The sequence below is a fragment of the Sphaerodactylus townsendi genome, linkage group LG03 (assembly GCF_021028975.2).
Source record: "Sphaerodactylus townsendi isolate TG3544 linkage group LG03, MPM_Stown_v2.3, whole genome shotgun sequence".
Lineage (NCBI taxonomy): Eukaryota > Metazoa > Chordata > Lepidosauria > Squamata > Sphaerodactylidae > Sphaerodactylus > Sphaerodactylus townsendi.
In genome coordinates this window covers 176,893,830-176,918,923 of record NC_059427.1, presented here as the reverse complement: position 1 = coordinate 176,918,923, position 25,094 = coordinate 176,893,830, and the positions used below count along the sequence as shown (strand labels likewise).

Sequence of the window (25,094 nt, the reverse complement as noted above, 5' to 3'; positions counted from 1 at the left end):
CACCTCCTGTGGCAGCATATTCCAAACACCAATCACACGTTGCGTGAAGAAGTGTTTCCTTTTATTAGTCCTAATTCTTCCCCCCAGCATTTTCAATGGATGCCCCCTGGTTCTAGTATTGTGAGAAAGAGAGAAAAATGTCTCTCTGTCAACATTTTCTACCCCATGCATAATTTTGTAGACTTCAATCATATTCCCCCTCAGCCGCCTCCTCTCCAAACTAAAGAGTCCCAAACGCTGCAGCCTCTCCTCATAGGGAAGGTGCTCCAGTCCCTCAATCATCCTCGTTGCCCTTCTCTGCACTTTTTCTATCTCCTCAATATCCTTTTTGAGATGCGGCGACCAGAACTGGACACAGTACTCCAAGTGCGGTCGCACCACTGCTTTATATAAGGGCATGACAATCTTTGCATTTTTATTATCAATTCCTTTTCTAATGATCCCCAGCATAGAGTTTGCCTTTTTTACAGCTGCCATGCATTGAGTTGACATTCCCATGGGACTATCAACTAAGACGCCTAAATCCCTTTCCTGGTCTGTGACTGATAGCACTGACCCCTGTAGCGTGTATGTGAAGTTTGGATTTTTTGCCCCTATGTGCATCACATCAGAAGAGAAAGGAAGAGAAAAGTCCCATTACATATCAATCAAGTTGCATATCAATCAGGTTACATGAGAGTTACAATCAGGTTACATACACCAGGTTTTGTTCCTGACATTCGCCTCTATTGGCTATCCCACTACTTAGGGTGGCCGGTCCAGCATCCCCCAGAGTCTGAGCCCTTTCCATTATGACTGCAGATCTGTGGTGGGCTCCCTGAAGGGGTGGGGGTGGGGGCTCTCACTTTGGAGATCTTCAGAAGGCACTTTGAAGCCAGGGCTTTGGAGAGGGTTTGAGTTGGCAGGCATTTTTTAAGGGGGGGGGTTATTGTCTTATCATTGGCTTTAGCTGGGGAAGTTGTGAGGTGCCGTGAACCACATGGAAAGGCAGGATAGAAATGTTTTAATAAATTAATGATAGAAGAGGATGCTCAGTCTCTGCGCTCCCCTGTGTGTGCCCAGGAGATGTTTTCCTTCTGCCGACTCAGGATGAGAAGCACCCGCTGCTCTACGGGGTGTTCTCCACTTTGGGGTGAGTGTCTGCGATTCTAATGGAGTTTCAGCAGCAAAGAACGAACTGTGCAGTCAAACGCAGGCCTAACCCGTCTTCCCTGTCCCTCCGTCTCCCTTCCCCAAGGTCGGTGTTCCGGGGTTCTGCTGTCTGTGTTTATTCCATGGCTGACATACGCACAGTCTTCAACGGACCCTTTGCCCACAAGGAGGGGCACAACTACCAGTGGGGGCCATACACAGGACGCGTTCCCTACCCCCGTCCCGGAGCTGTGAGTATCCAAAGTCCCCACCCCCTATTTCAGACCCTTGATTCTTTATTTCCTGCTCCAGACATTCTGTTCCCATAAAATTATGGTGTGGTTTATTGTATTGTATTGTATTGTATTCTTTGATTTGTATATAAAAAAGTCCTGTTCACAGTACAGGCTAAAAACGGCCTGAGGAATTACAGTTCCCAGGAGACCTTGGGGCTCACAAGGTCTCCTGGGAAGTATAGTTCCCATCAGGCCGTTTTTAAGCCTGAACTGTGAATAGGCCTTTTTTCCAGCCTGAAAATGTTCTAGGAAAAGGAAAGGAACTAAGGTAAGTGTGGGAAGGGGGGAGGCGCCATGGAGGGGCCATGGGGGGGGGCAGAAAATATAGACTGCGCACTGGGCGCAGTTTGGGCCAGCTACACCTCTGCCTTCATGCTCACCCAAAAGCTAGAGGGGCGCCTGGCTTGGTAGCTCCCACTCCTGCCCCCTTAGTTCGTAGCAAGTCAGTGAGGGGGAGCGCACGTTCAGCAAAAGCCGGAATGAAGTCCCAGTAGAAATTGGCGAAGCCCAGGAAGGATTGGAGCTACTTGCGTGTCCTGGGGGCCTGCCATTCAACCACCGCTCTAATTTTCTCCGGGTCCATCTCCACCCCCTGGGAGGAGATGCGGTAGCCCAAGAAATCAAGCTTGGTCTTATGAAACTCGCATTTGGACAATTTAGCATACAGTTCGTTCTTTTGGAGACGTTTCAATACCTCCCTTACCAGGTGTATGTGGTGTTGTTCATTTTCAGAATATATTAGCACATCATCCAAATACACCACCACCACCCCTTGTACAACAGATCATGTAAAATCTCATTAACAAAGTTCATAAAAACACCGGGAGCCTCACTGAGCCCGAAAGGCATTACGAGGTACTCAAATTGCCCTAAGACAGTATTAAAAGCAGTCAAGTGTTCATGGCCTTCAGCAATGTGGACCCTGAAATAGGCCTCTCTAAGATCTAGCTTCGTAAAGATTTTTCCCTTCGAGAGGCAACCTATGGGGTCCTTGATGAGCGGCAGAGGGTACTTGTTGCAGAGGGAGACCGCATTGAGCCCTCTGTAGTCAGTGCAAAGCCTGAAGGACCCATCCTTTTTCTTCCTAAACAGGACAGGGGCCCCCATGTGTGAGGTGGCCATGCGGATAAAACCTCGCACCAAGTTCTTGTCTATAAACTCTCATGGAGCTGTGATCTCGGTAGGGCTCATGGAGTAAACCTGCCCTTTAGGCAGCTTAGCCCCGGGGATCAACTCTATTTTGCAATCGGTCTGCCGGTGCGGCGGCAGCTTATCACATTTCTTTTCCTCAAGCACTTTACGTAAGTCTTTGTAGGTTCTGACCTTCCTCCCACTTTCTTTTTCAGTGCCCCGGAGGCACCTTCACCCCAGGGCTTCGCTCCACGCGGGAGTTCTCTGACGAGCTGGTCACCTTCGTGCGGAACCATCCCCTGATGTACAATTCTGTTTACCCGCTGCAGCGCCGCCCCCTGTTGGTGAGAACCAACGTGCCCTACAGCTTCACTACATTGGCTGTTGACCTGGTGGACGCGGTGGATGGACGTTATGAGGTGCTCTTTCTCGGCACAGGTATGCCCAGACTTTTTGCTCCAGGAGGGCACTAGCTGGGAATATGGTGCTGGAGGTTCTCTTTTCCCATTCTGTCAGTCCTCCACTTTTCATAGGGTTCCCATCCCTCATTTGGAACATGCAGGCTGGACAAGAGAGTTGAACAGTACTACGCTGGTACGGAGGGGTGACCGAGAACAATTGAGAAGTCTTTTGACTTAATTGTGAAGTCTTTTGACTTTTGAGAAGTCTATGGATAATTAAAAAGTGACTTGCTTCTTGTGAGACTTAAACAAGAGCTTGTCTGATATGTTGGCTGCTGTGTGTTGAAGCAAAGGGAAATGGCGTGCATGTACATGCTACCCGTCTTCTGCTAACGTACATGTGGCACAGTTTACTAGAAAGGTGATCTTTGAAAACCTCAGTGGGAATCAAAGTTGCCGAAGAGCAATGTGATTTTTCTCCATGCACATCTTCCTGGTCAGTTTTGCCCCAATTCTGCATGCCTCTTTGAATCCCTTAATGGACTCGGAATACCTTGAGCAGCTACCTGTGGGCTCGATTCTGCACGAGACAGCAGATTCTCTGGTTGACACTTGGCAGTTGTGAACACACGAAATATGCACGAACCTGGCAGTCTCTGCCCACTTCAGGACCAGTGAGGTCCAGTTGGTGCTTGTCTAGTCTCCAGTGGCATTGCTGGGCTTCTGGACTGAATGGAGCAGCTATAACTTTCAACTAGTTACTTCCATATGCCAACACTAAGCCTTGAGCCAAGAGAACAGACCAGATTCAAATACTGAAATGCCTCAAGTCTCCTGTAAGTGTGTAAGTGGGACCAGCGTTTGGGACTATCTTTTAATGTGGAAACATCCAAAACCTCAACTGAGTTCACAGTCAGAGAAAATGCCGTCGTTTAATTAGCTTTTTGAGTGGAAAGGTACACTGTTTTGTTTGTCCTATGTTTCTTTTGCCCATTACTGTATATACTCGTGTATAAGTCGACCCGCGTATAAGTCGAGGCACTTAATTTTACCACAAAAAGCTGGGAAAACTTATTGACTCGCGTATAAGTCGAGGGTGGGAAATGCAGCAGCTACTGGTAAATTTCAAAAATAAAAATAGATACCAATAAAATTACATTAATTGAGGCATCAGTGGGTTAAATGTTTTTGAATATTTATTTCAAAGAAAAACAGTAAACTAGCTCTGTAAGTGAAAAAGAGGGTCAACAAGAACAATATGGTATCAACAATAACTTTAAAAGTACAAAAACCTTAGTTCAATCAGCAACCAAGCTAAAACACAAGAGTTAAAATCCTTCAAAACTGGATTCCTTATCATCATCTGTATGTCCAAATGTAACCCAACTTAGATTTTAAGAGGGATATTTTCAGAAATGGAAAATCTACTATTAGCTTCCATTGTAAACAATGGGGGATGGGGCACCCCTTTGGGGATCAATAACTTTGGATCCCCTGACCCAAACTTCACCAAACCTGGATAGTATCATAAAGAGACTCTCCTGATGAGACCAGCCAGGTTTGGTGAAGTTTGGTTCAGAGGGTCCAAAGTTATGGACCCTCAAAAGGGTAGCCTCATCTAATAGCTCCCATTGAAAACAATGGGGAATGGGGGCACCTCCTTTGGGGGTCCATAACTTTGAACCACCTGAACCAAACTTTACCAAACTTGGCTGGTATCATCAGGAGTGTCTTCTGAGGGTACCCTGAAATTTTGGTGTCGCTAGCATAAAAACTGCGCCCCCTGCTGGCCGGCAAAGTAAAAACACACAAAAAAAATTAATGACCCGCATATAAGTCGAGGGGAGCTTTTTCAGCATTAAAAATGTGCTGAAAAATTTGACTTATACATGAGTATATACGGTAGTTTAATTCTGCCTGTGATAGACGGATGGAGAGAAGGGCTGACAGCTTTACTCCCCTAGGCGTTTTGTGTCTAACATTGGATCTTCTTCCTCCAGACCGGGGCACAGTGCAGAAAGTGATTGTTCTGCCCCAGGAGCACGGGGTCCTGGAAGAGCTGACCTTGGAAGAGGTTGAGGTGTTCAGGGTGAGTGGCAGCTCCAGATTTAGACCAGCCTCCTTGGCGTTACTGTCCCTTTTTCTGAACGGTTTCCCCCTTCTCACCCTGCAGAGTCCTGCTCCAGTGAAAACACTGTGGATATCCTCTAAACGGGTAGGTTGGTGGTACGTGTTGCCAAGCAGTGGAGAAGAACTTCAGCTTTCTGGGTTTCTATGACAACGGGAGACATCTTCTTGGGGTCTCTTTCCCCATGGTGAATCGTGAAAGTATAGAAAACCGAGTTCTGACCATTGCTGCTTTTACCATGAGGACAAGAGTAGATCATTTGCATACCTGCTTTATACCCTGCCTTTCTATCTGTCGGGAATCCAAAGCACCTTTCGTTATTCTTCCTTCAGTTTTTATCCTAACAGCAATCTTGTGAGGTAGGTTAGGCCTTGTGACTGGCCCAAGATCGCCCAGGAATCTTTCATGGTTGAGTGAGGATTTGAACTTGCATCTCACAAATCCTAGGCTGACACTCTGACCGCTACAGCACAGTGGCTCTGTTGATTTCCTACAAGCATAGAGAAATTCTAAAAGAGCAACTGCTTAAGGAGCAGCAGTGGCGTAGGAGGTTAAGAGCTTGTGTATCTAATCTGCTCTGCCACCTGAGCTGTGGAGGCTTATCTGGGGAATTCAGATTAGCCTGTACACTCCCACACACGCCAGCTGGGTGACCTTGGGCTAGTCACAGCTTCTCGGAGTTCTCTCAGCCCCACCTACCTCACAGGGTGTTTGTTGTGAGGGGGGAAGGGAAAGGAGATTGTCAGCCCCCTTGAGAAAGGGGGGATATAAATCCAAACTCTTCTCTTCTTCTTAATTGCTACCGTCTTTAGGGAAACATTGAATATAACTAAATCCTTCCAAATCAGAAAGTTTCCCTCTTTCTCTTGTAAAGAAGAACATCTGAAGAAACCGTCAAGAATTAAACATGACAATGGCAGCCAGGTTGATGTATGATCAGTATTTGCATATCTCATTTGTTCAGCAGATAGTTAAAATTGAGGGGTAGGAATCATTGAGGTGTGGGAATCACGAAACAAACAGTTTATCAGAACCCATCAGAAACTGTGGAATACGATCTGACTGTATACTCAACCAGATTATCAAATTGTAATAGTCTTCTGTTGTATCTTGTCTACACCTTAAACGTTTTATTTGGTCACTTTAAGATTTTTTAATGTGTGCTATTAATATTTATAAATGTGCATTGGCTGCATGTTAGAAAAGCCAGGCAGGTAGCTGAAGGGCCCTGTCTCCAGGTGTGCAAAAGGAAGGAGTTATAACCCAGACACGTCCCAAATGCGGTGCCCATGGATGCCTGGGTACCACTGATACCTTTTCTGGTGTCCACCAAGTGTTTTAGGAAGGTGTTTTTTTTTAAGAGCTTTTACCCGGCAAGGCTCCTGATTGGCTATTATAGATTTAACTGGCTGTTCAGATATTGTAAACGTTGCTTTGGCAGAAGCTTCATCACATTACTGAAGATAAGCCATGGCAGTCGCTTTGTGTCTAGCTTTGCCTCCTGTGGCAGCCATTTTGTTTCTGTGTCCACCAGGCCATGTCAAAATTCCAAATATGCCCTCAGGCTCAAAAAGGTTGGAGGATCCCTGCGTTAACCTTTTATTTCTCCAAGGATGTCGTAGTTGGCCTCAATGTTCCCTATAAGCTACAAGGGTGCGCAGTTGCCATATTGCAACCGTGTGGATAAGAGGCCACCCATCAAGGGGTTCTCTGCTCTCCCAGGCAACTCAGTTCCATGCAGTTGTGGGGAACGGAGGGAACTATTAATTGGCATACCTTGTTCTTTCCTCCTCCTTTCCCCCCCACAACAATGCTGTGAGGTAGGCTCAGCCAAGAGAGTTTGAAAACTCCACGGTCCCCCCGCAAGTTTCATGGCACAGCAGGAATTGGTGCCTGGATCTCCAAGGTCCTAGTCCAGTGGTGGCGAACCTTTGGCACTCCAGATGTTATGGACTACAATTCCCATCAGCCCCTTCCAGCATGGCCAATTGGCCATGCTGGCAGGGGCTGATGGGAATTGTAGTCCATAACATCTGGAGTGCCAAAGGTTCGTCACCACGGTCCTAGTCCATTGTGCAAACCACTGTACCTTGCTGGCTTTTCTCCTGGGAATTGGGATTTATTTTGTTTTAAACATTTATCAGCCACCTTTCTTCCTTATGGAGGCTGAGGCAGCTTACAAACCTAGATAAAATGTTATAAAATAAAATAACATTAAAAACACTAAACCCAAAATTCAAAATCACTACTGAGGACTGGTACTAAATGGAATTAAATGCAGTCATGCGTAAAGCCGCCTTCACCTGCCTCCTGAAGATCAAAAGTGTGTGTGTGGGGGGGTGGTGGTGGTGGTGGAGTCGGGCTCACCTTCCTGGAAAGTTGTTCAGAAATGTGGGGCCACCACTGAAAAGGCCCTGGCCATCTCTCAAGTACCCAGCAAAAAAGCTTCTTTGATTGACGGGACAGTCTTTGGGCTGAGTTCCTGCTTCCGTGGCTCACTTGGCCTGTTCTCTTTTGCAGCAACAGCTGTATGTTTCCTCCGATGTGGGTGTTTCCCAGCTGAGCCTCCACCGGTGCCGTGAATATGGGGAAGCGTGCGCTGACTGCTGCCTGGCCCGGGACCCGTATTGTGCATGGGATGGGCAGCGATGTGCTCGTTACAGCCATACAGCTAAAAGGTACCCCTTGGAGGGAATACTGGCAGTTCTTTCTCAGCTGCGAATGCATGCCTGATTGGCTCAGGAGGAGGAGGGGGAGGGGGAGGAGGAGGAGGGAGGGGGAGGGGGAGGGGGAGGAGGAGGAGGAGGAGGAGGAGGAGGAGGAGGAGGAGGAGGAAGAATCCCGTGCTGAGGGGAAGTTGAGATAATAGAACCATCTAAATCAGGGTCCACAGCTTTGTACAATTGAAAAGTCAAACTGTGTCAGTGGTTACCAAGCCAGTACCAAACAGCCTGTTTTCATAACTAAAAATAATGCACTTTAATATTACTCCTAGATTCCTGTCCAGTAGTACCTTAGAGATCAACATAATTTTCAGGGTAAAAGTTCCCTTTATCAGATATAATATCAACATGTTAATGACCCATAAATTTCCTGCAGCCCAAATATTGGTTTGTTGCAAGCCCTTTAATAGGAAATGGGAATGTGAGGCCTCACAATAAGTAATAAAATATAGGCAGGAGTATCCTGCGATTGTTTTCATGTACTGGCATAAATTGTGCATGGTTTGATCTTGGATCTCTGGCTGTGCAGCATCTTTTAGAAGCTCCTGTTTCCTTCACATATGGTCATCTTATCGTAGCATCCCACCTACCCCTCTGATATACCTTAAGTGAAGGATGTGGGTTTCTTGTTTAACTAGCCACATTTGGCTCCAGAGCCACTGGTTACAGACCCTCGATCTAAATAAACCACATCACTGATGTCAGATATTAATTGAGTTGAAAAGTCAACGTATTAAAGTGACTTCAACTGCACAAAAGCTGATCTCGGTCATTGTGGAAGAGACTGGTTCCTTTGATTCCCCTCAAATGACGTAATGGCCATTTGCTGTTTTATGATGCGCTGGAGGGTCTTCATCTTTTATTGTTTTTATTCGCATTGCTGTGACTCCAGCAGTAAAAATGGAGCGATGACCACAAGTACCAAGCGGTGGTACTTTGGGGGGGAAAACCCCGCACTCCCTTTAGAACTGTGGTGGGAAAATACTAAGCTTGGGCTCTTGTCCTTGTAAAGGAGGAGTCGGCGTCAAGACATCAAGCACGGAGATCCCCTGAGGCAGTGCCGGGGCTTTAATGCCAAAGGTGAGTCTCTCTACACTTTGTTCAACAAAAAGAACCAAGTGCATGTGTCACCTCAGCTTATGGGTTCAGTGGGATGGAACTTGGAAGGAGTTTTTGCAACAACTAAATTTTTAAACAAAATTGTTTACTTTTCCTTAACATACAACACCCATCAAGGGTTAGCATTTAACATAACAATTCAGGTCCTGTTTAAGTTTCATTTTACGTCCCTCTAGTTACAGTCCGATAATACCATTTCTTCCTGCAAATGGGCGACTCATGAAAACTCCAGAGACGCTTGGTGTACTGGATTTGAGATGATGAAGGTCCCCGAAAGAACTCTTCACCAGTTACACATACAAAAAACCCCAAAACAATAAATTCTAACATTTACAATATATGTTAAAAAAATCTCCCTCCCCACTAGTTTCCAACAACATTGCAGTTACCTTAAACAAGGTGTTAAGAGTTTATAATAATCTTATCAAGGTCCCAGCCTGGTAGTTTGAGAACTTCCTTCAACTTCATGGCCCCCACTCTTTTTAACCTTTATTAAGAACATAAGAACAAGCCAGCTGGATCAGACCAGAGTCCATCTAGTCCAGCTCTCTGCTACTCGCAGTGGCCCACCAGGTGCCTTTGGGAGCTCGCATGCAGGATGTGAAAGCAATGGCCTTCTGCTGCTGTTGCTCCCGAGCACCTGGTCTGTTAAGGCATTTGCAATCTCAGATCAAGGAGGATCAAGATTGGTAGCCATAAATCGACTTCTCCTCCATAAATCTGTCCAAGCCACTTTTAAAGCTATCCAGGTTAGTGGCCATCACCACCTCCTGTGGCAGCATATTGCAAACACCAATCACACGTTGCGTGAAGAAGTGTCTCCTTTTATTAGTCCTAATTCTTCCCCCCAGCATTTTCAATGGATGCCCCCTGGTTCTAGTATTGTGGGAAAGAGAGAAAAATTTCTCTCTGTCAACATTTTCTACCCCATGCATAATTTTATAGACTTCAATCATACCCCCCCTCAGACATCTTCTCTCCAAACTAAAGAGTCCCAAACGCTGCAGCCTCTCCTCATAAGGAAGGTGCTCCAGTCCCTCAATCATCCTCGTTGCCCTTCTCTGCACTTTTTCTATCTCTTCAATATCCTTTTTGAGATGTGGCGACTAGAACTGAACACAGTACTCCAAGTGCGGTCGCACCACTGCTTTATATAAGGGCATGACAATCTTTGCAGTTTTATTTGAGTGACCTCCCCCCACTCCTGACAGGTCCCGATTTTCATGCTCCCAAGCTCTCCTCACATTATTTATCAATTCTGCTTTACGCGGAGGACTCTGTCCTGCTTTCACGTTCCAGGGTGGGTCTGAGGCAGCTCATGAAACAATTTTCTGAGTACTGCAATTCCAACAAATTAATAATTATCAGAAAACCCAAATTATGGTTTTTTCCAGATCCTTGAAAAAATACTACTGGAAATTAAATAACGTTCCCCTTGAGTAGGTTTATAGTTTTAAATACCTTGGTATCACCTTTTCGCATAATCTCTCCTGGATCTTGCATCGAAAGCCAGCTCTTACTCTGTCCTCTCCTAGCATTTCTGGAATTCTCTGCTTCTTTTATAGACGGCACTCACTTGTTCTGGCTGCACTGAAGATCTTCAACACAAAAGTTGAATCCCAACTACTTTACAGGGTCCCCATCTGGATCCGAGCAGTGAACCATGCTTTGAACATCTCTCAATCCAAGTTTTTCCACCAAATAATGGTAGTCCCAAACTGCGTTCCTTACGCAGCCTTGTGCTTAGAACTGGGGCAAAACACCTTTGAACTCAAAGCATGGCTTAGAGCCTTCAGATTCTGGCTCCACCTTCACTACATTCCATCTGAATGCTCCCGTGTCTCCTTGATACTTCAGGATACACAGGCTAACCCCTGGTTCTCTTTAATCGAGAGGAAGATCATATTCAGTGGCTTGCCTCTCGAATCACTCTATTTAATGTCCTGTTCAGAAGCATTCAATATGCTTAAAGACCGGCTTCTAGATCTGGAATTTGCACATTTACATCTAGCAGCCAAACAAACCTGCTCACCTGCACAATTCTTAATTCCATTCGAGCAGAACCGCATGGCTTATTACCTTTATGTTCTAACGAACCCCCGTGCAAGGAGAGCTCTTACCATTGACGATTCAACGTTATGCCCTCTGCCCTATTAAAGGGTAGGTTTACTAACCTAGAAAAATCTGCAAGGTTATGCAGCTGCAAATCCAATGTGGTTGAAACCCTGGCCCACCAACTTTTGCACTGCACCAGATTTGTTAAAATCAGATCTAAATATATCAATTTATATTCTCTTTTCCAATCTGGACTGTCAGATCTGATTAGGTTATCCTTATTGCTGAATAACTCGGACCCTAGTCTTTGTGAAGAGGTCGCCAATTTTATTATGGAGATAGCTGAGAGTACCCAATAGTATGTATCTGTTATGGTCCTTTTGGGGTCTTTTGTTTTTATTATCATTGTATTCATCTTGATTATGCCAATAAAGGCTTATGTATGTATGTATGCCTTCAACTTCATGAGTTCTGCAGCCTTCTGCTTCTTTCAGTGTCCACCCCTTTCTGGGTCATCCCATTCTTAACACAGGGGTTACAAATGCTCCGGCAGAGGTTGGAGCAGCGTGTGTCCATGTTGGAAAATAACCCGATTCTCTTGAGTGTTTCAAAACTTTATTTAAACACCGTTTCCGTCAGAACGATTATTATCTGTGCCAGGCAACATAGCACTTTGATAAAATAGCATTTATATTGTTCTGGATGCCTGTTATCAGGACTTCACTGTTTGCAAAGTTGCGCTCGCCATTTTCTTTCCTACGGCAGTTTAGTCATTTTAGGTTCTAGGCTTGATTTGATCTGAAACCCATTCATTTGTCTTTTTGGCAGTCCAGGATATCTGTAAAAAGCACTCTCCTCCAGCATTCCATTTCAAATGAACTTTGTTCCTGTGAGTTTTTTTCACAGTCCAACTTTCACACCTGTGGACAGATATGGAAAGTACCACAGCATGATTCAACTTGACCTTGGTTGCCAGCAACACATCTTTACATTTAAGGATCTTTTCTTATTCCTTCCCAGCTCCCCTTCCGAGCGTCAACCTCCTTCTGATTTCTTGGTTGAAGTCTCCCTTTTGATTGATGACAAGCCAAGGAATTACAAACCACTAACAATTTCAGTTTCGTCTTTGTCAGTCAGGGTCTCTGGGGTGGTTGCTGGCTTGTTGATGTTCAATGTTCAAGCACCGCCCCTCGCCCCTTGGGGATGGGGCGGTATACAAATCTAAACAATAAATACCAATCTATATATATAAAAAGCTAACAGTGTTTTTGTTGATGATAGTATACCTCAGTAACTGCTGGGCCAATTCCTCTGAAAATTCCCAGCCACTATAGTCAGCCAGGCGAGAGTGTTTTTAGATGTTCACATTCCTGAAATTTCACACCTGGCCGAGGTAAAATGCCTTTTTCCTGGCGCTCCATGGTAAAGGACATGCAGCTGCCTGTGTGTAACTGTCACCCTTAGAATGTTCGTGCTGCCTAGACTGTTCGCTCAGATGGCCAGATATGAGCAGTGGAAACAGCACATAGGCAGTAACTCGAGTGGAAATGAAACACATACACACATACACACGAGAGAGAGGGAAGGGAGGGAGAGGGAGGGGTGGTATGCAAGGGAAGAGAAGTGAGAGAGGGGAGACAGTGAGGAGTGGCATGCAAGGGAGGGGAGGCAGTGGGCCCAGCATCTTGATTCCCTAGCGGAGGGAAAGGGAAGGGAGGGTGGGGGAGGGGTGGCATGCAAGGGAAGAGAAGTGAGGGAGGGAGGGAAGAGCGGGGAGGGGCGACATGCAAGGGACGGGAGGGAGGGGCCAGGCACCCTAGATTCCCTGAATACTGTGGTTAAGTTAAGAAAACCAGGCATGGATTGCTCAGGAGTAAGCTCGGTACAGCAACCGTGACATACTTTGAATGGCTGCATCCTCAGAAGTGACACCCATTGCCACCAACCAAACTTACTCCCAGGTAAAGGATCATGACCAGCCAGCCTAGATGTGTGGGAGGGGTGCCTTTCCATTCCCCCCCCCCCCAAGGAATGCAGGCACACACATCACTGTCATCGCACAATATCAGGCTGCGAGTTTGCATGAGCATGTACTGCTGGCCTCTGCAATTGATTTGCTGCTACTGTTCCTTTCCCATTTCACCACAATAAGCCACAGCAACATGTGGCCGGGCCCTGCTAGTAAATAAATAAATGTCTTATTGTGGACATCCAAATAATGTGCCAGTCTCAAGAAGAGAATCTAAAATAGGAAGCATGTTTCTTGAAAGGATCGAAAGGCAGAGGCGTGACGCAGTGACGTAGGTATCGATTTTTTATGGGGTGGGTTCGGTGACTGAGCTGACTTTCTAGCTGTTCCATTCCATGCATTGTTTCAAGCAAGCCGGACACGTAATGGGAGGTGTTTGAACCCAAGAAACCCCCCGCCCCCCTTACCTACGTCCCTGCCACGTGATCTTTGTTTACATCCTCCCCAAGATAAGGGCTCTCCCAGCTTCCTAGAGGGGGACTTCACCAGACAGGAAGAACAAGGACAGAAGCACTGCTTTGGCCAGGAGAACCAAGTGAGAAACAGTGAAACAAGACAGCATGATTGGTTGTGGTGGGTTTTCCGGGCTGTGTGGCCGTGGTCTGGTGGATCTTGCTCCTAATGTTTCACCTGCATCTGTGGCTGGCATCTTCAGAGGTGTATCACAGCGGGAAGTCTGTTATACACTGTGTCCAGTGAGAAGGGAATGTTTTAGTGGATTATAAATTGTCATGTCCCCGGGTGAGGAACCAGTCAGTAAGTGTTTGGGTGGAACTTGTGATGCAAAGGTGTGGTTGATAGTATAGTATTATAGGTGGGGTTTTTCAGTCCAGGGAGTGATTCACATTAGCAGACAGCATGAGGTCAGTTGCCTTTAACTCCCCTGGGGCTTGTGGTTCGCAGATCTATTCAATGGGGCTTACTTCCAGGAATATTGTTTTGGGTTGCTGATTATGCAATCCTAATATTAAGGACCTCAAAGATCAAGAAATTGTTCAAGGGGCCACTAAATATAAAACTGCTAAATATAAAAAACACGTATGTATTTATTACAAATTAAAATCATCTACACTTGTAAAAGACCCATAATAGCTTACCTCATACACATAAAATCACAATTACAATACACAAAAGGGTCCCATGGGACACTTTTTTGACCCTTAAAACACACATGTTTCAGCCAAGTGGCCTTCCTCAATGGTCAAGAGCTGTATAATAATACAGGCAGATTCCTTATGGGCCAAAAACAGCAGTGTGAAAATGGTGTGAAAATGGTGTAAAAGGGTTTAAAATGGTTTTGAAGGGTTTAAAAAGGGTTTAAAAACCTTTTACACCATTTTCCCACTGTTTTCACACCACTGTTTTTGGCCCATGCGGAATCCGCCACAGTGTTTTAGCGAAGGCTTTCATGGCCGGAATCACTGGGGTGCTATGTGATTTCCGGGCTGTATGGCCATGTTCTAGTAGCATTTTCTCCTGACGTTTCGCCTGCATCTGTGGCTGATCCTCTGAAGATGCCAGCCTCAGATGCAGGTGAAACATCAGGAGGAAATGCTACTAGAACACAGCCATGCAGCTCGGAAACCACACAGCACTCCAATACACTGTTTAGCTACCAGACTACAAATTGCAAATATAACTTTTTTTTTTATTACTGAAACCAACTGTTGGAGAGTTGTAGAAACTGGTACCCAGGTCTTCCACACCAAGTCATGTCCTCGTAATTCTGCTACGGCAAAAATCTTACAATTAACTCAGTCATAAGAAATTCTTTTGCTCCAGACTGAAATAATTTCCTGCGACTGAGGCATTATGATCGTTTCCTGCAGCAGAATTGGGCACGATTGGCACAGTGTATTATACTCTAGGTTAAGAGGACGTGACTTTGTGATATTGTGTACTTAATTCCAGTTTCGTAGGGGTTTTTTTGCACTATGCATTCCTAATAGCCAGTTCAGCTGCTGAGGTTTGGGATGAGAGTTGAGTTGCTCTATCAAATTTTATGACGAAATGCAAGATAAGACTGAATTTCTGTCCTTGGGTTCAGTGCTTGAGAGCAGCCGGGAACGAGATCCTGTCTTAGCTGGCGGAGAACAGAACTTGAATCAGCAGCTTAAAGTCTTGGGAATGAGCTGGGCCGGATCAATGGGAGACATCTTCATAAGAGCACAGTAGGGAGAAAGTTTTGCGGTAGGAGAAGAAAAGATGTAACAGTACTGGGAGCCGGGATTCCAGGCTCCCCAGGGGAAAGATAATGCCAAGTAAGTTTCCCAAATGATATGATCCCACAGGTAGGAGATGTTTTGGGGTTCATAAGAAGTGATGACCCCATTGCTTTGAGTTGAAAGTGTATGCAGCCAAGCAGTTATCGGTCAACATGGTCCTTCTTAAAGCAGGGGTCTGCAACCTGTGGCTCTCCAGATGTTCATGGACTACAATTCCCATCAGCCCCTGCCAGCATCGCCAATCGGAGAGCCACAGGTTGCAGACCCCTGTTCTAGAGGTATGTTATTGTAATCAGGAGTTCTACTAGTAATATCTGTTCCTGTAACCACACAGAGGACTTCTTATCCATAGAAGCATAAGTAAACTCCCCAATTTGTTATTTACTTTTATTTTATTTCTTCAAATGTATTTAATACCCCATCCTCCCTGGCCTAAGCTGAGCTCAGGATGGCTAACAAGACATGGTTTAACAACAGTCATAAACCAGTAATTTAGATAATTAATGTATAAAACATTTCATAAAATTCCCTGACAGCAATTTAAAACAATCAAAATGATTTGCCCACATAGAATCCCAACTTCAACTGTTCTTATACATCTTATTTAGGTGAAAAGAAGGGTGTACGTTTTGAGGTAAAGATCAATTCACAGAAATCCATTTCAGGTCAGCAAAAAGACTCACTGTCCCTATTGGGCTGTGGACAATGGACCTAAAAGGTTTTTCTGAACTTGTTTGGTCTCATAACTGTAAAAATACTCCTTTTATCCTGCAGGTGGTAAAGCTGAATAACAGGGAAACCGTTCAGAACTTTCTAGCACCTCTTTCTAGCACCATGATTGATCTGCAATGTGGAGACCTTCAGAAATGGGTGGCAGATCTTTCCCTTCAGGATAACCGAGATTCCCATCACATTTATCCTAATGACCTCGTTAACTTCTGTGCTGCCTTTGTGCTTCCAGACACGCCTCTTAAAGGCCTGGCAGAACGTTGCTCATTGGAGTCCCTCAGCAATGCCTGGGGCAGAGAAAGAGCCATTGTGGTAGACCTAGAACCTAACCAATTGGCTATGCTGGAAGGGGCTGATGGGAATTGTAGTCCATAACATCTGGAGTGCCAAAGGTTTGCCACCACAGACCTAGACTTTCAGTATGTGTGGCTGTGTTACAGAGCTGTAGAGGCATGCAGAACTGTACTTTCTACCATTCCTCTTTCACCAGATGGTTATGTCAGAACAGGTTACCCATCTCCTATCAAAGGAAGCCACTAAGTGCCACTACTGGACTTTTTACCCTGACCTGAATGACCCAGGCTAGCCCGCGCTCATCAGTCATTTGAAGCTAAGCATGGTTGGCCCTAGTTGGTACTTGCATGGGAGACCACCAAGGAAGCCCACGGTTGCTGAGCAGAGACAGGCAAGGGCAAACCACCTCTGTTCATCTCTTGCGTTGACTAGGATGCTCCAGACCGGTCCAGTCTCATCAAATCTGCAAAGCTAAGTGAGGTTGGCCCTGGGTTAATGCTTGAATGGGAGACCACCAAGGAAGCCCAGGGTAGCTACTCAGGGGCAGGCCAAGAGCAGCGTCATTCACACCTTGCCTTGAAAACCCTACCAGGCTGCCATCGCTCAGTTAACAGCAGTTTCTCCTCCACTGGATCTTTGCCTGGAGATCCTTGATCTTCTGCAGTGTGCACAAGAGACCTTTCTAAGATTCTTTACCTCCCCCATCGTTAATCTTCTGCCGGATTAGAACTGTTCTGCGCGCAGGAATTTAAATCTGTTTCCAAGCATTCTGGAAGGGCTTCTCATGTTTGAAAGTGAAAAAATGAAAGGGATTAACCTGATGCTTCCATGACTCTCAGGACTTAGTGCTTGTCAAAATGCCTGTGGGACCGGGCTGAAGGGTAGCGTAACGGAGTGCAGCCAGGCGTTGCCCCCCTGAGCCACCCACATAGCAGCTTTGGCAGGACAATGAAGGGGATGCCGAATCGCTGCATAAGGGTTTGGCTCGTTTCCCAGTTATCAGCGGCCACAGTGGTGACCCGCCTCTCCCCACAGCAGTGCCATAAGGACTTGGGCTTGAGCCAGATGGTGGCAGCCGCAGCCCTGGGACAGAACAGACATGTCTTTTAAGGGGTTGACAAAATACCTTGAACTGGCCGCACCCCCTCAAGATAGAATGGCGATCGAAGCAGCAGTGGGATTCTAATTATTTGACAACCAGTTGGCATCCCCTGCCACGCCCCCACTGCCCACTTACCTGCTGCTGAAGAGCTTCTTGTGGGGGTGGAGGAGGGGGGAATGGGGCCTTGCTGGTGCTGCTCTGAAACCCCTCTAGAGGGGGCTCCAGGTCTTTTATTGCCTCAGCGCACCTGGGGGGCAAGGTGCCCGGCTGCTCAGGGGCTCTGAAAAATGCTTTTAACAACCGGTTCTCCAAACTCAACAAAAATTTCGGTACTGGTTCTACCGAACTGGTGCAAACTGGCTGAATCCCACTACTGGATCTAAGTAAAGACAAGACTGAGAAAGCCATTCTTGTCAATTATTTATTTATTTATTCAGTGTATATACCGCCATTCCCCTAGGGCCGTGGTTCTCAACCTGGGGGTCGAACGACCCTTTCACAGGGTCGCCTGAGACAATTGGAAAACGGTATTTTTATATTTTATATATGCCAATTTTATGGTTGGGGGTCACCACAACATGAGGAACTGTATTAAAGGGTCGCGGCATTAGGAAGGTTGAGAACCAGTGTCCTAGGGGCTCAGCTAAGTAGCAAATCCTGCACAGTATCAACATCAGAGCAGGAATTTGCACTTCTCTGCCTTAAAAGAGGTCTGTGTTTGAGAGAGAACGTATTGATGCTTTGGTGAAAAACGTGTGAATGTGAATGATAATTCAGTACTGTAGTGGGTCTTGCTAGATGTCGGAGGTCATCTATTGTGTATTGTGTTCCGCTTCTAGTGGATTTTATAACTGCTTTTTCCCAAAGTGAGAAATCAGGCATTTGCAGTTACAGATAAGGGTGCCAAATGAAGTCACAAATAGTTTCAGAGGGTAGCTGTGTTGGTCAAGGCTCAAGTCCAGGAGCACCAACAACATTTGGGGGTATGAGCTTTTGAGAATCAAGAAGAGGAGTTTGAATTTATACCCCACCTTTCTATCCTATAAGGAGACTCATAGGTGGGGCCAGTGGCGTATTTGCCTCCTTGTCCCTGTGGTCCACTCTTCTGGTCATGCGGGGGGGGGGCGCAAAATCAGCCCCCATATGAACAGGAAGACGGCAGTGGGGGGGTGGAGCCAGGCGCCCTTGACCCTGCCCATGTCGATGACTACTTGGGCAGGGTCAAGGGAGCTCACAACGAGGCAGCAGGAGAGCCCTCCACCCCGCCTATGTCGTCATCGACATGGGCAGGGTCAAGGGCACCAGGCTCCACCCACCCTGTCCCGCTCCCGTTCCCCCCCTGCTGGCTGGGCTCCCAGCCAGCAGCCCCTTCTGCTCCGTCCTCTGGGCAGGCCAGAAAAGACTGTGGTCCCCGGCCTTGGAGAGATCTTCCCTCTGTGACACACCTCTGAAGATGCCAGCCACAGATGCAGGCGAAACGTTAGGAACAAGATCCACCAGACCACGGCCACGCAGCCCGGAAAACCCACCAGAACCAGACTCCTGGACTGTCTGTGAGTGAGGGCAAGTGTTATTGGGACACCCCCTCCCATAACCAGAACATGCTTTGGGTAGGAGGCTAATATAACAATGGAATATAATTTTTGTAGTATTTTTTGACTAATCCAATGCAGAGAAGAGCCCTCACACTTGCTCGCTTCAATGTTTTCCCCTCCGCTTTATTGCGTGGTAGATTTAACAACTTGGAAATGAGTGAAAGGGTATGCTCTTGTGGTGAACAACAAATTGAAACATTGGCACATCAACTGCTTTGCTGCCCTAAATCTGCTAATATCAGATCAAAATATTCCAATATTCTTTCTAGGATACCTAGTGAAATGGGAGAATCAGGTAGACTTCCTTTCCTTCTGGACAATTCTGACAATGAAACTTGTGAATTGGTAGCACAATTTTTACTGGAGGTGATGCACAATCAATAATTTATATTCTATCTTAAACCTTTGTATTTGTATACCTTTTATCTCAGGTTTTTTATTGTGTTATGATTGTTATGCCAAATAAAGGCTTATTATTATTATAATTTTTGTAAAAAAGGAGAAACAGTGTTTCTAGTAGAGCTTCCATATCCTTAGCCTGAAATGTCTGCATCTCACTGACCAGCTTCCCGAAGAATAGCATTGAACATGCTTGTTGATTTTGCTAGAGACAGGACAACGTGCTCACGAAGCCCGTTTGCCGGCCTGGCTGCACTGACTTCAAGCTGACACTGTTTGCGTAGCATTCTTCTGTGTATTAACAGATGCCTGTATAGATGTGGACCATTTCCTTTTCAACCTGATCTTTGAGCTGTCCCTCCTTTTCTTTTCCTGGACTGGAGGGTCACCAGAATAGGAGGCAATTTTGGCCTCTTCCAAGAATGATGCATGCAAGCTACTCAGAAGAGGGAAACGGCTCCTGGGAGTGAGCATTTCTCAACCAGAGGGCCCCATTGTGGTGTGTGTGGGGGCACTTTTCCCCAAGCCGACTCGGTGCCTTTGGAAAATGGATGGGGCTGTTGCCAAGCATGGCTTCTTATTGGCCATTGGAGATCCCATTGGCTGTGCAGATTAAAAGTGGTGTTTCGGTGGCAGATGGCACCACAATGTTGATTTTATTTTCACCCCTCTTTCCTGGGGAATTTTTTTCTTCGCCTTTGCACTCCAGCTTCCCTTGTACCTGTGGTTTCACCTCCTAGGACAGCTATTTTGTAGTTGTACCCACTACCCTGGATCAGAGTTCCTGAAGTGTTCACAGGTTCAAAAAGTCTGGGGACCCCTGTTCCAAACTCTTCCCGTACTGAAGGGAGATCAGGCGTTAGTGAAACAGTACGGGGGAGGAATGAGGATATATGAGTGAGCCGGTGCTCTCATAACGCTAGAAATTTGGCAGCCTTGTTTCCTTGGGCTAACTAACTGAAAAATAAGCCCTTGTGCTGACGGTAATGGCATGTATGCAGTTATATGAAGAAATATAACGTGGACACTGGACTTAAGTGGACCTGTCTTTATTTTCCACCTTGTTTTGTTTTGGATCCTAGTAGAACAGCAGTTACCTGAACAGGTTCAGTATGGTTTGGAAGGTGGAAGTGTGTTTCTGGAGTGTGAACCACGATCTCCTCATGCGTCTGTCAAGTGGCTTGTGCAAACAGAGGGTTCTGACAAGCGTAAGGTGGTAAGTTCCTCTTCTCTGTTCTGCTGAAAATAAAGTTGAGTCTCTTGGCATATCCCGGCCTCCTGGCTTAGCTGACTTGGCAAAGGAAATTCCCAGTTCAGGCATCAGTGATGTTTTCTGAGCTGAAGGCTGAAGGCAAAACTGGGGCATCTCGGGGGGGGGGGGGGGGGGGGGGTTCTGACGTTATTTTTCAGTTTGTTTCAGTGGATGAATTGGGAGATTCTGGAAAACACTTATGCTTTCCAAGGCAGGGTGTTATGCACAGAAAATATACCCAAACTTTTTGTTATGGAAGATAATCTATAGGATTAGATGAATGGTTCCCAATCCTTTTTCACTCACTAACCCACTCACCAATTTCCCTAAAATTGTACCCCATATTAGCAAACCCACAGCGTAATTTTTTTTGTGTACCCCCAAATGTTTTGGTACATACCCCAGGTTGGGAACTACTGCACTGGATAATAGAAATTCCTATATATGCTGTAGACATATACAAATATATTTTCAAAGTTGTGTTTACTGTCTGAATGTGAATAGTTTTGGCAAATTATTGTGCTATCATGTTTGAAAAATAAATGACGGTGCTTTCATCATTAAATTCTTAACTTGATATGCAAACATACTGGCAGTTTGTGTCCAAATGATTCATTCATTCTCTTTCCAAACGACATAATTCGTTTTCTAGTTAACAGCTTTTATTTTTCCTGCTTTTCAGATGACAAAAATTAAGGTACTTGTAGCTAAGGTAGCATAGACCGCAGCAGTCTGGCGAGCTCTTTCAAGTACTGGGTAGATTTGTAGCTTTGCTTAGGGAAAAGAGGTATTTCTGTTTTTAAAAAATGCTGTCAATATCCCAAATAGTACATTTTATATGGCAAGTTATAAATTCTTAGGAAGAAGAATAAATTTGGATTTTACAAAGTGAAGATTGCTTATATTTCCGCCATCTCACCACCCAGTTTTCCAGAAATTGTACATCTCTGACATATTTATAAAAATCAAAACTGAACCATGTCCAAGCAATGGCTAGCAGTCAGTTCGACTGAGTAGCTTAACCCTTTACAAAATCAATAGTATGAGCAAATTCTACAAATGGGGCTGTGAAACAACTTGTTCCCTAATCTCTCCAAGCGAATGTCAAAGCATACAATCATTCATACTTTCAAAACAATGTAGACTTCTTTAAGCGAATTAAAACCCACAACTAGCTGCCAGTATGTGGTAATTATCTGACTTGGATAAATCTTCAAGGCTCATGGGAATGTGGTATTTTCGATGCACATTGGATTTGTCCTGTAGAAAGACGGCCTTCCATTCTCTATGCTGTTCTCTCTTGTTGCCTTGCTTTCATCGATTTGAAAGTATAAATGATTGCGGAGTCTGGGGCACTGGCTGTTCCACTGCCCCGTTTGGAGGACTTGGTTCACGCTATTGATTTAGTAAAGTGTTTAGCTATTAAGTCCCCCTGACTGCCAGTCACAGTTTGCACATTGCTCACTTTTGATTACAAGTGCACAACCCCCTCCCCATCTGTGTATTCTCTATGTGGCATCTTTGTAAAAACGCCTGCCAGACTGAAATACAAGCTGCCACCACGGCGAGTTACTCGAGAGCACCGATTACAAGGACAAGGCAGGGGAGTTACGGAATGAACTTTTAATTGTGCTCTTTCTTCCTTCCCAGTTGCCCCGGGACCGTGTGCTCCTACGAACGCCGCAGGGTGTGCTTTTAGGCCCAGTGGCTCCCACTGACGGCGGGCTCTACCAGTGCATAGGCACGGAGAACCGTTTCCGCCACACGCTGCGTCGTGTGCATTTGCATGTTTTGCCCCGGGCCTTGCTCGGAGAGGCCATCACCCAGCAGGCCCCGTCCACTCTCGGCATTTGCGAGAGCTACTGGCACCAGCTCAGCGGAGACCAGGACACCCGCCGCGGGCGGAGTGGCCGCCAATCCCCTTGGGACTCAGAACAGCAGGCCAACGGGGATCGAGCCGATCGCCACTCGTCAAATTGGACCAGAAGCAGCCCCCAGCACTCCCGGAGTGGCAATGGCCGGCGGCGGCACCAGCACCACCACCGCCCCAAGCCATGGACAGGCCACCGTTCCCCTCCTCGGAGCTGAGCTGAGCGGGAGCCTTGGGGGGACACCATCTGTGGTGGTAGAGAATGACATTCCAGTGGACTCGTGAGAGATGGGGAAACCCTTCCTTCCCCCAGGAGTGTGAACGCTATTGCTAACAGGCTGTGTGTTGTGTTGCATTGCGTATCCAGGCTAATTCCAGGGTTTCACAGGACCAGGGCCCACAGGTGTACATAATGACCAGCGCTGATTCCAGGGGCTTTGGCTTAAAGTCTATTTTTTACAGTGCTAATTTCCACCTCCCACTCCCTAACACGGCTGGCTTGGTTTTTCCTACCACAGTAGGGGAAGGGTGGGGCTGCTTTCGACTTTTAACCCCATGATTTTATTATTAACCCTGTGTTGCAGGAACGGATTGCAGAGAATAAAATGCCAGTTTATTTTCTAAACAAAATGCCAACAGGAGGGTGCTGTGGTGGGTTTTGTGAAAAGCAGGAAAGGTTCCATGTGCTAAGATGTTACCTATACCAGGAGGCTGTGCGTCAGGATTCCAGAGTGCTAAAAGCTATCCACAAGGAAGAACTTCCTGATCTTCAGGGCTGTTCGACAGCAGAATTCACTGCCTCGGGAGTGTGGTAAATTCTCCTTCTTCGGAGGTTTTTAAACAGACTGGATGAGCATATGTTGGGAGTGCTTTGATTGTGTGTTCCTGCATTGCAGGGGGTTGGACTTGGTGGCCCTGGTGGTCTCTTCTAACTCTTGAGATTCTGTGAAATCAACAAAAAAATAAGGAAAAATATTCCAGCCTGCTTCAACTCTTCCCCTGGCACTGGAGTTTATAGAATCAAAGAGTTGGAAGAGACCAGAGGGGCCATTAAGTCCAACCCCCTGCCATACTGGAATGCACAACCTGAGCACCCTTGGGAGATCATGATCCAGCCTCTGTTTAAAAACCCCCAAAGGAGGAGACTCCATCATCACACTGAGGCAGCCTATCCCACTGTCAAACAGTCCTTCGACAATGTCAGGAAGTTCTTCCTAATGTTTAGGTGGAATCTTGTTTCCTGCACCTTGAATCCATTACTCCTTTTAGTGTCTGGAGCTTCTGCCCTGCCCTGGATGGCCTTGGCTAGTCCAGTCTCCTCCTATCTTGCAAGGTAAGCCTGCTGTGCCGTGGGAGACCACCAAGGAAGTCCAAAGTCAATATGGGAAGGCAGCTAATGACAACCCACATCTGTTCGTCTCTTGCCTTGAAAACCCTGCAGACATACTGTTAAGTCCACTGTGACTTGATAGCACCACCACCATACACCTTTACCACCTAGCCAATTTCATAAGTTATTATGCAGGTTACAAAGAACGCCTTTCCTCCTGCACCAACTCTCCTTCCAATTGATTTTCCGCCAGCAACCCAACATCTACTCCATTTAACTGTTGCAATGACAGCCCATTTATTCTCAGCCTTTGCATGCTTTTTGTAACCCAGCTACTGATCTCCCTGGGCCACCATCCAGTTCGCTTCGGAGGCTTCCAAAAAGGCTTCTGTAGAAGTCCCCACCTATAACATTGTCTGGACCGGGAGTGTCCAACGTTGGCTCTCCAGATATTCACGGACCACAGTTCCCAGCAGCTCCTGCCAGGATGGCCAAAGGAGGGCCAGAGTTGGACCTCTCTATTTCCACAGCTGACACACTCAAAATTCTAAGAGGCTGAGAAAGAAAGACCGGTCCTGACTAGCCATGCTGACTTTTTCTGAGATGGTGTTGACTGATGTATAAAGGTGACAAGAACCAGGTAACTGACCTGTGAGATGACATCGCATCACAATGTTTATGAGGTGGTTAGCCATTGCCTTTCCTAGTCCTCTTCGCTTTACCCCATCAAGCTGGGTACTAATTTTACTGACCTGGGACAATGGAAGGTTGAGTCAACCTTGAGCCAACTACCTGCAACCAATTCCCACTGGGATAGACCTCCAGTCGTGAGCAGAGGTTTGACTGCAGCTTACTACTCTGCACCATGGTTTACGTATATTTATGTGTATTTCGTCATGAACACTTCCACCGATTCGGCTATGGCAAAGATTAGGCAAACAGGTTTAAAATTGCCTGTACTAGACATCCCCCACCCTCGCAATTTGCCATTGTAGTGGTAGTTCCTTCAAATCCTCTGCAGTACTTGGGAGTTACAGGGGTAACAAAAAAACAACAACTATTTCTCTTTTGCCACTTAACAGTTCTGCTCCCTCCCCAACTGGTTTCTTACTACAAAACTATTCAAAGAGGTGTTGATTTTGCACCCTTGACAATTGTGGTTCCTGCCTTCTTCCTTACTGTCTACAGCCACCAAATGGTTGCTCTGCCGGTCTGTTCATTTAAAGACTGTATGTACTCTGCTCCTGGGGAGGAAGGTCTGGAAATTTTCCCCACACCACTGGTG

At 46.1% G+C, this 25,094-nt stretch overlaps 1 protein-coding gene across 6 annotated transcripts in view; it reads left to right on the top strand.

Moving 5' to 3' along the window:
- The window catches only part of LOC125429302 (semaphorin-3F-like), a 53,461-nt gene extending 30,346 nt beyond the window's left edge, over positions 1–23,115 (top strand). For 4 of the 6 annotated variants that reach the window (XM_048490299.1, XM_048490300.1, XM_048490301.1 and 1 more), the window contains 9 exons: positions 1,063–1,132; positions 1,238–1,382; positions 2,774–2,996; positions 4,960–5,048; positions 5,133–5,174; positions 7,608–7,765; positions 8,823–8,890; positions 20,440–20,573; positions 22,260–23,115. In XM_048490299.1, the coding sequence (XP_048346256.1) occupies positions 1,063–1,132; positions 1,238–1,382; positions 2,774–2,996; positions 4,960–5,048; positions 5,133–5,174; positions 7,608–7,765; positions 8,823–8,890; positions 20,440–20,573; positions 22,260–22,697 (1,367 nt within the window). In that variant the 3' untranslated portion in view covers positions 22,698–23,115. Of the gene's footprint in view, positions 1–1,062; positions 1,133–1,237; positions 1,383–2,773; positions 2,997–4,959; positions 5,049–5,132; positions 5,186–7,607; positions 7,766–8,822; positions 8,891–20,439; positions 20,574–22,259 lie in introns of those variants that run through there. The other 2 variants (XM_048490298.1, XR_007243975.1) reach the window with 2 other exon arrangements.
- Positions 23,116–25,094: the final 1,979 nt, after the last annotated feature.